Source organism: Pyxicephalus adspersus, chromosome 1 (assembly GCF_032062135.1).
Source record: "Pyxicephalus adspersus chromosome 1, UCB_Pads_2.0, whole genome shotgun sequence".
In the NCBI taxonomy this organism is placed as follows: Eukaryota; Metazoa; Chordata; class Amphibia; order Anura; family Pyxicephalidae; genus Pyxicephalus; species Pyxicephalus adspersus.
This window is the reverse complement of record NC_092858.1, coordinates 151,998,425-152,013,433: the sequence shown is the minus strand read 5'-3', so window position 1 is coordinate 152,013,433 and position 15,009 is coordinate 151,998,425. Positions and strand designations below refer to the sequence as shown.

Below are 15,009 nucleotides of genomic sequence, written 5' to 3'. Positions count from 1 at the left end.
TAACCATCCTAGCCATTTTTTTTTGCCCGACCTTCGTACGGGCATAACGGCTAGGTGGTTAATAAAAAATAATAATAATACACAAACAGAATTTTATTAAAAAAGGTAAAAAGGCGGATTAGGAAGTAAACACCGATGTCCAGCAGAGGGCAGCATGAACTCCCTATAAACCAGTCCAATGAAATAAAACTTCCTGAGTTCTGTTCAGCTATTGGGCCATTTACAGTAATATTTGTAAATTGTAATAACAGCTCTTTGTATGGATATTATATTTTAGGTTTAACATGATTTTAAAAGGAATAAGTAATTGCATGTTCATTTAGCTTTGTATTACACAGCTGAGAACATGAAACAAATTATTGTGGCATGCCAAAACATAAAAAAATCGGACTTCACTTTATACAAAAACTTTGATCAAACAGATGACAGACTTACTTTAATAATTCCAGGGTACGGTGAGCAGAGCTACAAACAACCAAGATCAGAGCAGATTTCTTCTCTTTGTGATTTTTCGATAGTTTGGACCACTTGGGGCACACTGGAATGGATGATATCATTGTAACACAAACAGCACATCAAGAAAAATACACAATTTATACATTGTTCCAGGATTGTGATATACTTACTTTCCTTCAAATATGAAGACAGAGTATGGCTGAGGTCATTGGATTTCACAAATGAATTCTCTAGAAACCAGAAACGATACTTATTAATATATCATCATTTTAAGCAATACAGATTCTGAAAAGCTTTGGGTTCAACTTCAAGCAATGGGGGGTAAAACCTCTGCCAGATTCTTATTTCTTAGCCATCAAGGGAAGTGTAACCCACAGCTGAACTTTCCTCTTTTAGAATAGGATGAATTAAAGAGACACCTAGAGTCCTTTAAAAAACAAAACATTTCTCAGTGTAAAGATTGTAAATATACTTATAAGATAGCCATGTTTGTTTATTACACTTCCAGTCTGGTAGTAATCCAGATTGATTTTTTTTTAACAGTTGTTCCGTAATCCCAAAAAACAGTTAGGACAACTTTAAACTTGCGGTTGACTACAGCATTCTACTGCAACTCAACTGCGCTCCCAGCTGCTCCCATTCAGTTTAATAGGGGCATCCGGGGATCATGGGGGAGGTGCTGTAAAATGCTGCAGTGACAGTAATCAGGCGGCATAGTGATGCAACGGATTATGGCATTATTCCTGGAAACCACAAGTCCCTTCTGGATTCTCCTACTCTGGAGAAAGCACCGCAAACCCAGTTGTGCAGTTTCCTGATCCTGGGCAGACAGCAGCAGTTTGTTATGCACCTGGAAGCAGCTAACTGCAAACATGAAAGGGGCCTCATACTGTTATCCAGTATAAAAAATGCTATACTCCTAACCAATATGGAGTGCAAGCTCCTAGAAATACCTGCACATACTATACCAGCAGGATACTTGAAGTCCTTACCGCTACCAAAGGGTCTTTCTGAATAGCAAAGCATTGTGTCAAAGCCTGTCTGCTTTATGATCTAGTTGACTGTCGTATATGTCTAAATGTAGTGAGATAAAGGGTCTGGGTTCTTGGATTGATGGTTTTGTCTGCAGCAGAATTTTCCATTATTAGGGACAAACAAGCAGTTTGAAATGGGAGGCCAGCTGCTGGTTAAATCCCCCTGGTGGAAGATTCTCAATAATTGTAAATCAGAGCTGGAGGGGTAGGAGGCATTAGCATGTCAGTGGTTTAGGACACATGCAGCATATTTGTAGCAGTCACTGAGGTCCCCAGTTTCTATCAGTCATAGCAGGGGTGGACATGGAAAGGTGCATAGTGTGCCATTTCATGGGAGCCCTGGATCCTCATCAGCCAACAGGGGCCCCAAGTCATTTTAGCAGGGGAGGAGCTCAAGTTAGTTCTGCACAGGAGCCCAATGTTGGTCACATTTAGACACAAAGTCACAGGGCAGCCCTCTCCCCAATCTCTGGCAGTAAAAGGCTACATAATTTGAGGAAGACACACACATATATATATATATATATATATATATATAATATATATTGAGGAAGACACTATATATATAAAATCCTGCCCACTTTTGGCCAAACCCACTATGTCCCCTACACACCAAATGTCGCACAAATGGGCCAAATGGTTGTCTGTGCTCCTCAAGCCCAATTTTCCCAGTGATTCCCAGCTCAGAAGCATCCTAAACCCATCTCAAATAGAAGCTAAATTTATGTAAAAGAAAGCTGCATTTGCCACAACAGAGACTGCCATTATTAGATACAAATTTGTATCGGAAATACAAAAATTACAGTACAGAAAGGTAATGGGAAAAGTTGCAGAAAAACTTATTTTCATCTTTAAAATAAAAATAATAAAATAAGTGCTTTCACCAATAAATACATTGACTTTTCCTTCTAAAAACCCCAAAATTCATTGGAGTACACGCTTCAGGACTTTTCATGCCAGGAAAGCCGAGATATCTGTATGGCGGTCCAGCGACCTGCTGACATGCTCGGGTGCACGCACCATACTCCGCAGGTAACACAAGTCCATAGAAATAAATGGTAACTAAAGAAGAAAGCAGCATTGCCTACAGGCCTGTTACACTTCCAATAGCACGACACTTGCCAAGAAAAGTAGGTCACTGTTAGGCCAAACAAACTCCATTGTGAATAAATCAAATATTCCCTAAAGATCGTGGCTAAAAATAAACACAACGGATCATTAACCTTTTATTTTGTTTAGAAGAGAAGACAGATTCTGACTGTACTCATAAATATCATATAACACAAAGATTGTTTTACTGGAAATATCCTACATTACATATAACAAGTTTAAGAAGGAATCCATGTTTCTTGAATTTCTGCTGCCGGTTCAACTATAGTGCAAGCAAACACGAGACCCTATACTTTTATGTCCTAACCGCATACTGAAATCTGTGCGGCTTTCCACATAGATTTTTTGGGAGTCATTTTTCTGTGGTTATGAAGAAAATGAAATACAGGAGCTTGCGAGTATTGAAAGAAAAGGTCACATCTTAAAGAGACCCTGTTACCAAGCTTTTATTTTAACAATGATTGGGTATGGTAATGACCTACAAAAGGGGATAGACTTCTGCTAGGACTGCCAACACTACATCCACAACTTTATTATACACTTTATTATTTTATTTCACTCCCATCCAACTGTTACATAAAAGGGAATGAGGATACGGGGCTGTGCTGGGAAACCAAAACTTTCATGAGTGTTAATTCTTTAGCAATTTAAAATCCATGTTGCAAGTCAATAAAAAGCCATCATGGTTGCACCTTTAAGTTGTTGACATGATCTTATTAAAAAATTTTAAATGTATTTTAGGTATATGCATACTTATTTATTGTGATGTTTATCTTAAATCAGAACTCCAGGTTCTAATTTTTACTTTTTCCTGCAAAAAGTCCACTTTGATGACAGTCCTCCTCAAGATTGAAAGCTAGATTGAAAAACTGTCTGTTCAGGGCAGGGCTCATGGTTAGTCCTCGCTACGTAAGAAAATAAAGACAATCCTTACCTGGCAATTTTAGCTCTTCCATTTCAATAACGGACCGTGTCTTGTTATAATGTTCCACCAAGAGGTTTTGTAGGTCTTCTGGTGTTCCAGCTTTTGGCTCAGAAGTTGCTAGAACATCAGTAATTGTCTTCTAAAGGAAAGTCCATCAAAAGTAATTAAATGCTGAAGGTTTTAATAAATAATAAATGTTCTGCACATAAAGATGTTTAGCATACAAGTTCTAAGAACAGTACTACAAACACATTGCAATCACCTTCTATGGTAGTACTAAACAAGAAACTCTGCCACCATGGATCACACAGAGTAAACATTCATTATTAGAATTATAAAATATTAGAAGGATGATGGATGGATCCTGTCCTTAGGTGATGTGTAACCTTCCACTTTCATATTCACATTTGTTCATAGATTGATTGAGCGAATTGAAACATTGGACTAATTAGGAATAAGATTTCATCCAGTTTCTTAGCATAGAAAACAAGGAAGCCAAACACAGGTAGGCGTCTATATATTGCCATTCTGAATTTAGTAATTCGGCTGGAACTTCCTTTACAGGGGAACTTCAGTTGTAAGGATCCATCATCCAGGAATAAACAACTAAGGGTGACTTACACATCATTAATATTACAAAATTACTAAAAGTATGCATTTTTTAAGGGTCTTCTGGCGGCAGAACTAGTAGTCTTCTGGACTAGTAATGACACGGGTCTTTCCTATTCTCCTGTGATCATGGTGGGCAGTTCTTACCATATAATATTGTGTGAGCATTATTCAGTACGGTTGTACTGCACAGGATGAGTCCATGTCAACCCCAGCTCAGAGGAAGCAGGGTAAATGACAGCCAAGATCATTAACCCAAAAAGTGAATTGCCATCTCAAGGCAGAGGTAACTTTCTGGATACAATTGTGACATTTTCTGTAATTTGTTAGGGAGTTCTGATTTCTAGCTCTTCTGTCATACTGGTAAGCCACATAAAATATCTTCAATGATTTTTAAAACTGGTAAAAATAATATTCTCCCCGTAAAAAACATACCTTCTTCCTTTTTCTGGTTTTTGCTGTGGTCGTTGTCTCTTCCACCTTTTCGTCTTGTTCTTTTAAAATGCATTCTTTAACCTACAAAATTATTAAGTGTAGTTCAGAAAAAAAAGAAATTTTCAACATATTTTACATTTTTAACATTTTCAACATATTTTACATATTCATTATATAAACTCCCATAGTTATATTCTTATTTTTCATAAAGGTGTGTATACCCCCAATAAAAATAGGTCCCACTGCTGCATAGTGGGTCCCCTAGCTGCATGTAAGGCTCCGTACACACGTCCAATGGTTCTCGCCTGATAATCGGCTCAGGGCCGATATCGGACGAGAATCTGTTGTGTGTACAGCGCCCGTCATCCATCACCCAAACGTCTGTCCTGGCGCATCCACCGACGATGGACAACGAACCATCCTAATGGAAGCGAAGGGGGAGAGAGGGCAGCAGGGTGCCACTTTGTCCTTCTTCCCTCCCCTCTCCATAGAACAGAACGGTGCTGTATGTACAACACTTGTTCATGCATCGTGCAGTCCTTAGTCGTTGGAAGGGATCGTGAAAGATCCTTTCTAACGACAATTATTGCACGTGTGTATGTAGCTTACATGTAATCCCATGGTTTCATGGAAATAAAAATGGTGCATGCTAAACATGGGAAGAGACCAACCATGTTATTTTAATATGGAGGAAAAATACAAGTTGTGGAAAGACCAAACATAAAACTAATAATTTCTTTTATTTCCACCATACCAACAAATTTGTAGCATTGTACAGAATACAAACAATGTTTAAAATGACCCTGAAAGCATTTTCATTTTAAGATCATTACCGCACTCACACAAACATCTGGAACAACAATATAAACTTTGTATGATAAATGCATCCTCTGACAGAGCCATATTATTCTGCAGTTTTATTTTCAGATATAAAAAGAAAAGTTCTTTAATGGATGAAATATAAAGTCATCCTTAATATAGAATAGGTATAAGCGGATTCATAAATGAACGGTAAAAATAAAGCAATTAAAAGCAAAAACCTTTTGCTCACCCAGATAATTGGCTTTCTAATTATGTGGTTGGGAAAGCATTTTCTTCTGTTTACAACAATGAGAGCTCGTAATCTGTGAATTTTAAAGGGTTTTGTTCTTCTTTTAAATCAACTTTAATGGGTAATAATACCAAAAGCATTTTTAGGATGTGCTTTATGAACTTATGTATTAACCTCAGTAAGAATGACAGATGGAGCTATCATATGTCTACATTTTCCTAGCCTATATCATATGCCAGTTGGCCATGTCAGATACAGATAATTAGGTCTAAAGCAGTGTAGTCAGATGGGATAAGCAGGCCTATGTAAGTGCTCTTTAAATTTACAGATGACTTTGTCTTCCTAACACTCTATGAAGTGTGAAATAAATCCCGGCTGTAACCACACCTATAAAACAGGACACGCTTTATGTACGGGGCTGTACAGTACACGATCTTACATAGCAAATATTAGAACACTAGACATTGGGATAAAAAGGTCTCCTCCTTCACTAATCTGCCACATCTGGTGATACTGTAAGTAGATTTTCAAAATAGGACTTAATAGAAAGCGTGCCGATTTGGCACTGGCTCGTTATCTGGAATAGCATGTATGTTTGAAGAGCATATTGTTAAACCAGTTTCCTGTTCTGTGTCCCGTCTAGGAAAATATTATAGTGTGCAGCCTAGAGGGATCCAGATGGAAAGCAAACCTCATTTCATCAGCATTTACACTGCAGTGATTTGGGTCAGGCAAAACAATTGTATTACTGGTGTAAGACATAAACTTGCTATATAATGAGGTCATGGAACGCTTGTGATATAAGGCTAGTTAATGTTACCATCACATTTTTATATACTCTTCTAATCCCCTGTCATTTCCTGACTTAATACCAGCCACATGCACTGAACTATTGTTTTTGGAATTTTGTGGTTTAAATCAAAGGAAACCTAGACTTTGTTGTATCAAATTATATCACATAACTTCTATAAAACTGATCTCATCAAAGGAGAATTTAATGGTTATTTCTCACAATGTCTTTAAATTGGGACTACTAAGGGATCTTAAAAGTCAACTGGATGCACAAGGTCATGGATGAAAAGGTGCAAAATGAAGCAAAACCACATTTGTTGGTAGAAAGATTAAAGCGAAAATGACAAGCATAGCTGGAAAAAATCTTAAAGAAAGATTGTAGAAAAGAGCAAGATAAAAAGAAAAAAAAGGAGAAAAAGAACATGGTGGACATACAGGAAGTGAAAGGAGCCAATAATGAAACAAGGTTAATTGAAGATCAATGTGGAAAGCTGGACTTTGGTTTTAAAGTTTATACCTACAGTTAGGTCCATACATATTTGGACAGGAACAACTTTTTTCTAATTTTGGTTCTGTACATTACCACAATTATTTTAAATGAAACAACTCAGATCCAGTTGAACTGCAGACTTTCAGCTTTAATTCAGTGGGTTGAACAAAAAGATTGCATAAAAATGTGAGGACCTAAAGCCTTTTTAACACAATCACTTCATTTCAGGGGCTCAAAAGTATTTGGACAATTGACTCAAATGCTATTTCAAGGGCTGGTGTGGGCAATTCCTTTGTTATGTCATTTTCAATTAAGCAGATAAAAGGTCTGGGGTTGATTTGAGAGGGGTGCTTGTTATGTGAAAGATTTTGCTGTGAACAGACAACATGCGGTCAAAGGAGCTCTCCATGCAGGTGAAACGCCATCCTTAAGCTGCAAAAACAGAAAAAACCCATTGGAGAAATTGCTACAATATTAGGAGTGGCAAAATCTACAGTTTGGTACATCATGGGAAAGAAACAAAGCACTGATGAACCAAGCAACGCCAAAAGACCTGGACGTCCACAAAAGACAACAGTGGTGGATGATGGCAGAATAATTTCCAGGGTGAAAAGAAACGCCTTCACAACAGCCAACCAAGTGAACAACACTCTCCAGGAAGTAGGCGTATCGATATCCAAGTCTACCATAAAGAGAAGACTGCATGAAAGTAAATACAGAGGGTGCACTGCAAGGTGCAAGCCACTCATAAGCCTCAAGAATAGAAAGACTAGATTGGACTTTGCTAAAAAACATCTAAAAAAAAGCCAGCACAGTTCTGGAAAAACATTGTTTGGACAGATGAAACCAAGATCAACCTTTACCAGAATGATGGCAAGAAAAAAGTATGGAGAAGGCGTGGAACAGCTCATGATCCAAAGCATAGCACATCATCTGTAAAACATGGCGGAGGCAGTGTGATGGCTTGGGCGTGCAAGGCTGCCAGTGGCACTGGGACACTAGTGTTTATCCATGATGTGACACAGGACAGAAGCAGCCAAATGAATTCTGAGGTGTTCAGAGACATACTGTCTGCTCAATTCCAGCTAAATGCAGTCACATTGATTGGGAGGCGTTTCATAATACAGATGGACAATGACCGAAAACATACAGCCAAAGCAACCCAGGAGTTTATTAAAGCCAAGAAGTGGAATATTCTTGAATGGCCAAATCAGTCACCTGATCTGAACCCAATTGAGCATGCATTTCACTTGTTGAAGACTAAACTTCGGACAGAAAGGCCACAAACAAACAACAACTGAAAGCCGCTGCAGTAAAGACCTGGCAGGGCATTCTAAAGGAGGAGTTGTTTCATTTAAAATTTATTGTGGTAATGTACAGAACCAAAACTGGAAAAAAGTTGTCTCTGTCCAAATATTTATGGACCTAACTGTATATCCCAAACATTTATTGGCCAATTTTTTTTCTATTTGGAGTTATGTTTTATTAGTGTTTGTGCACCATCTACAAACATGCACTATATGGCCATGACTTATTAAAGCTTTCCAAGGCTGGAGAGGATACACTTTCATCAGTGAAGCTGGGTGATACAGCAAACTTGGAATGAATCTGGTCCAGGACTAAAAACATTTGCTAACAAATAGTAAATTACTTTAAGGAATTCAATCCAGGTTTGCGGTATCACCCAGTCTCACTGATGAAAGTGTATCTTCTCCAACTTAGAAGAGCTTTAATAAATCAGGCCCTATATGTTGTAGTGGGTGCCTTGTCCTGCTGCCTCCTTAAAGAGTCATTATTTTCAAAAGTAGCAGGGTCTGTGTAAAACCTATCCCCCGCCACCCCTATACTCCCTTTTTGGCAAATCTTCCAGCTCTTAACCGGGTATGTGAAAAATGCGACGTCTTACATGATTTAGAGCTTGAGCCTAGTGACCAACATGAAATGATGAAGGGGGTGACACCACAATCCCTTTTTAATATTCAACACCAGCAAAACAATGAGGATTTTTTGGTCAGCGAGACAGAGGGAAGAGTGGAAGAAGAGACCGAAAGTATAATATTTCTCAATCAGGGTTCTGTGGAACTCTGGGGTTCCTCCAAATTTGTGAGGGATTCCTTGAGCAATGAGCAGGATGTGACTCAGTTTAAGTGACACCAATAATCTTTTTGGCTATCTGTGAGATCTCCCTACTGACCAGCAATGTAAGAGGCATTCTTCCTATTGATCACCACACTAATGTACTGTGAGCTGCGGATATATGGTAAAAAGAGGGGGTTCCCTGAGGACCTGAAAGTTATTTTAAAGGTTTTAAAGGTTGTTAAAAATGTTGGGAAACACTGGTTTAAAGGGTTGGTTTTACACAAACCTTCTCAGTTTGCCCTAACTGGGAATCCAGTGATAACTTACAAGTAGGCTACAAATCACGGAGTAAAATATTTCCACTGATATGAACAGATGTGGAAATGTTATTTAGCAGATTGTGTTTTTTGGTACCTACATTGGACCAAAACTGCTAAAGTTAATGGGAGGTTAATCATGATAAACATTTTTTTAGTAACTCTCCAAAAGTGTAATTGTTTAAGCATACCACCTATTCTATGATTTTACATACTAAAATGAATGTATTGGATACAATGATCAGAAACAGAACTTACCATTCATTGGCAATGTTATAACCAGCAATTTTGTAATCAGCAATACATTGCACTACATGTGTTTTAAACTCACCAAAATGATGAGAACAATTTGGGCTTGTTTGGATTAGAATTGTGGCACACACACTACTTTTCTGGGCAATCACAGAGAATGCCGACATCAGAGAGAACTAAGACAAAATCTTGTAGAGTACTCAGTTTAAAAGCCCATAAGTTGATCTCTTTGAAGCTCTGACATCAACATTGAATTTCCTCTACTGGCTCAGCGACTATACTGGATGAAGGAAAAGCCAATGACAGATTATGGTTGCAGCCATGAGCAGACGTAGATCTGCAGAGACTCATAAAAACATCAGTATGTTTAAGTCTTCATTTAAAGTGAAAACTTTTTTCCCCATTTTAAATCCAAGTATATTAGGGTCAGAATTTTTGTCTGTTATTGCTGTCTATGTTATGACTGGGGAGATTCACTCCAGAATGTTATGGTTGTCAATAAAACAGGGAATAGGGGTAAATCTGTATGAATCTCAGTCCAAGAGAGGATTTTCATTCACCTAGGGGAGATTTCTCCTTGATGCCTGTTGTGTTTCCAAAACAAAATGTGGTATCTTCCAGGAGGCACACAACACAAATGATAGGGGTTTAGCCATTCCTTATTAAAAAAACATTTAGGATTAGGAAGAAAACTCTTGAACCTGTGTCCAAAAATCATTATCTGTGGTCTCCATGCATGGTCTTTCCTCATTGCAGTGCCATGTTCTGACCGGAGTCGCTGCATGCTTCCTCGAGCCAACTCCTTAGCACTCAGAAGCAGCAGATTAAGAATGCAGATTTACAACCGGCTGTAGTAATAGGAGTGCCTAGGCACCCTCACAAATTATGAAATGCATTACTACTTTTTAAACAGAATTTAGGACATAAGGTAGACATAAGGCAGCCCCCTATAATCTGGTCTGTTGCCAAGAAGGGGTATAACAACTGTAATCCAAATTTATTTTCACATGAAATGCTTTTACTGGTGATTTATTAAAATTTTTTTGTAGGATTGTGCATTCATAATATAATAAGAAGACAGCTGTTAGTGAAGTACAAACCATTTCAACCTATTTTATGTAACGGTATATGTAAAATACATGTAGTCGTGTAGATCAGCATATACATCAGACTCTCCACTCCAAATTTGTATACAGGGTGTTTTTGCTTTTTGCCAAGTCCAAAATTTGTTTATAACAATAAAAAAGCAGATGTACAGAAGGGGGCTTTAACAATATTAAACTTTACTAGTATATTCAGCAAACAGAGTACAACATTCAAATACCAGCCGTAATATTAACAATACACTAGTAAATTTCATTATTGTTTGCCACTAAAGCTCCCTTCTGTACATCTGCTTTGTATTCCTATTTTCTGTATATTACCTGTTTCTTTTTCTTCTTAGGCGCCTTATCTGAAACCACTTTCTTGCTCTTCTTGGCAGTGGGTTCGCTATCACTTTCTTCACTTTTTACATCATCTACTGGTTCTGAAAAACATTATACAAATGAGTTGTAAAAAAAAAAAAACAGAAAAATGTGCCTTGTGGAAATGTAATCACTATAAAAATGAAGAACAGTCAAAGGGCTTAGAAGCAATAAGCAACACCTATTGAAAAATTGTTACAGCCTGGCCACAAAAGTCCTCAAGCCCGTGGGGGCAATGTTATGGTCAGTTGCTTTAATAGATCATGTCCAGGTTCAGCAATGTAACTTAACCAAAAAATGAGGTCAGCTGACTACCTGAATATGCTGAATGTGCAGGTTTTTCTATCAATGTATGATCAACACATTCATTTTCAGCAGGTATAGAGGTCAGGGCTACTTTGTGGCTGCGAGCTGGAACCCAGGAACAAACCCAATCCCACCAGTATGAGCAAGGTTTACATGTTATCCTTGAGTTAAAACTTATAGGAAATGGAGTTCTAACTTGAGTTAAAACTTTGTGAACTAAGTTTTGGCAGGCCTACCAGTGGTACACAGCCATTCAAATATGAACATTTAAATGAATTATTATATTTCACATTGTATAAAAGCTCTATTAAGGGATTCCTATCCTAGCAGTTTAACAGATCTTTGCTGTAATTCCGTATTTCTCAACCTGGGTTCCTTCAGAGGTTCTTAGGGGTTCTTTGTGCAATGAGCAGTTTGCGACTCTGAGGTCAGTGTACCTGACACCAATGATCATTTTGGCTATCTGTAAGGTGACATTCTTCCCACTGGCCAGTAATGTAAGAGACATTCTTCCTACTGACCACCACACTAATGTACTGTGAGCTTTGAATTAGGTTTTCTGAAGACCTGAAAGTTATTTTAAGGGTTGCCATATGCTACAAAGGTCAAGATAGGATGCTGTATGGGGTTGACAGTAGTTGTTCTGTTTTCCAAATTATTGAGAAACATTATTCAACTGCATGTAAAAGCCTTTTAAAGTGTCCCAATAAACTCTATGGTCGTGGTTAAATGGCAGAATGCCCTGGACCTGTGCAAGAAGCATCTCATAAACCCCAACACATCCGAACTGCAGGCAAACGTCTGTACAAAGGGCATTAAACCTAGTGATTCTGCTTTAAAAAAAAACACCCATCTGAATTCAAAATCGCTACCAACCATAAAAAAGCCCAACTCCAGCTTACTCAGGGGTGCGCAACTGGTGGATCGCGATCTACCAATAGATCGCAAAGGCAATGGGAGTAGATCGCGGAGCCCTGCCTTTCAAAATAAACTCTATCGCGCACAGGGGTTACTAGGTCCAAATACCGTTCCACCATGACTGATGATCATTTAGCTACCAGCAACTACTGTTCGGACTATGCAACTTTGGCTGATTCCATTCAGTTTAAGACGTCATTGGAGTAAGGTAATGGGCAAAAATGTTTAGATTTGTATTGTGCCATACATGTTCATGCTGTTATGCAAGGTAAACAATATATAATTTAAATATAAAGTATACTTGGTATATATATAAATAAATATATGTTTAGCATTTTTATTGTTGGTAGATTATTTTGACTTGGTCATTTAAAAAGTAGCTTGCAAGCCAAAAAAGTGTGGGCACCCCTGCTTTAACTAATATACATCATTTACAACATTTTATTAGTGGTGGGAATTGTAATAATGAAAGATCTCTTTACAACTTAACTGGGAATCTCTGAGTGACTGTCACCAAGGAAAATAAATACTGAGGTCTTCTAAGAAGAGTCTAAAAGTGATCCGTGCAGTCACTTCACCGCTCAGGTCTAGTAAAAGGAATGCAGCCCAACACAGAGCCATCCCTGACACACAGAGATTTAATGGGATGTTCGAAAAATAGCTGCCCTGTCAGTGGCTGATATATGTGACCATCTCAACACATATCGGACAGATCTTTTTATGGCCAGCAGCTAGACTTCATCAGAAATAGTAAGACTCTGCTCACAAAGATCCCTGAAATGGTTCACATCCTGTATAGTGTGTATGAAAAAACAAAACGTGCTAACAAATTATGTTGTGCATATGACACAGTATTTGCCTTTCTTCATTATGCAAAGTGCAGCAATTCATAGCAATTTAACAGAGAATTAAAGTATAATTTAAGACCCTCGTTCTTTTTACTAAGTCTAGTTACTTCCTATGATAATCTAAACACAAAGCAATGGAAGTATCCCTATTGGGTATAAAGAGAGTTGATGGAAATACCAACTATTATTATTATTATTAATATTATTATTATTATTATTATTATTATTATTATTAATAAACAGGATTTATATAGCGCTAACATATTAAGCAGAACTGTACATTAAACAGGGGTCACAAATTACAGATAAATACAAACAAACAGTGACACAGGAGGAGAGGACCCTGCCCCGAAGAGCTTACAATCTAGTGGATGAAATACCAGGTGTTCAGTAATATCTGTGTACCTTTTAGTGACATTTCTGCTAACTTCCTGGCTCTATGACCACTAAGATAAATCCTCTCCAACAGAGGCAGTGACTGACATCAACAAGGTCTTTAACACACTGGTTTTAAAACAGAAGTCCAGCAAAAAAGCGTCTACAATTAAATAATAAAACCTGCATTGCTGTCATTTTTTTCAGTTTACTCCAGAGAAGTACATTTTTCTACTACTAGATGTGATAGCCAGCAACATTTATTCCACTAGCTCTGAGCTCAGGTCATTTTTGACCCACCTAAGCCTTTGACTGGACAGCGACAGAGAAGCAGCACAGTGATGAGTCCATCTGTATCACTCTGCTTTCTCTCACTAAATGTCTTCTTCAACTGCTGCTTCCTTTTACATGCTGCTTACAAGTCAAACTCTAGTATTAGCTGCATTATTTAACATATGCTTTCATTGAGCTGACCCTGTTCTAAACCCAGGTTCCTCTTATGACATTAGACTCTCATCCCAATTCCAAAATGCCACACAATAGATACAAAGAAAAAAAACTATTGGATCAAAGTTTAAATATATACTTTTACTAATCTAGACCCCCTCCTTTTCTAGACTGGTGATACGGGTTCCTTCCAGCAAGATGTTAGAAATGTAGAGTATCTTAATCACGGGAGAAGGTGATCTGCACTGTGCAGGAAAATCTTATCAAGAGATTTGGGATGTTCTGTGTTTCTAGGACTGCAAGTGGAAGTGGAAGGTGAGTATAACCATTCAGTTTTTTTTTCTGTATGTTTTCCGCTGTTTTGTAATGCTGTGGAATAGGATTTGGTGGCCTGAATGGTATATTCAATGTGCAACAAGCCAATTTATTTATTCCCAATACTCAATCAAAAATTCCCATTTAAAGCAAACCACAGAAGCTGCCACTGGTGAGCTCTACTTCTTAAAACAATAATTACTTGATTGCCATACTGACAGTCTTAGAAACAGAGTCTGATTGGCTCTTAAAACTGACCATGGAAATGGACTTTAGCTTTATGTTGTAAATAGTGATATTTGGAATTACTTTTGTTCTGCAAAGAATACCTTTTGTAATTTACAAGGTATTCAGTATGCCAAATCAGACGACAACACTCAGCTGTTTGGAGCTTTTTCTTTCGCCGATCGCATTAAAAACTGTTCATTAAAAAAAATACTATTCCAAAATATTAGGTATAAAAGAACATAAAAGGAAGGTGTGACATATCAAGGAGGAGAGAGTGACCTGTGAAATATGTTATATAAATTACAACCCAAAGCCACAGGAGAAAATGCATTTAGAAGGGGATAAAATCTTGGAATGACCTACATATCAAGGCAAACACATAATATGAATGAATGACGTTACACATCCACAATTTATCAGTCAGATAGAACACTGTCTACTGAAATCTCTATTTATAAAACGCCAATATATTACGCAGCACTGTACATAGGGGTTGCAAATGACAGACTGACAAAAACATGGACACGAGGAGGAGAGGACCCTGTGATAATTACAA

General features: G+C 37.8%; 1 protein-coding gene across 1 annotated transcript in view; it reads right to left on the bottom strand.

Annotated features, from left to right (window-relative positions):
* The window catches only part of CMSS1 (cms1 ribosomal small subunit homolog), a 203,814-nt gene that overhangs the window by 3,574 nt on the left and 185,231 nt on the right, over positions 1-15,009 (bottom strand). Inside the window, exons 2-6 of the mRNA XM_072418681.1 lie at positions 10,975-11,078; positions 4,570-4,650; positions 3,535-3,664; positions 627-686; positions 436-538 (exon numbers count right to left, since the gene is read on the bottom strand). Coding sequence (XP_072274782.1) covers positions 436-538; positions 627-686; positions 3,535-3,664; positions 4,570-4,650; positions 10,975-11,078 — 478 coding nt within the window. The remainder of the gene's footprint in view (positions 1-435; positions 539-626; positions 687-3,534; positions 3,665-4,569; positions 4,651-10,974; positions 11,079-15,009) is intronic.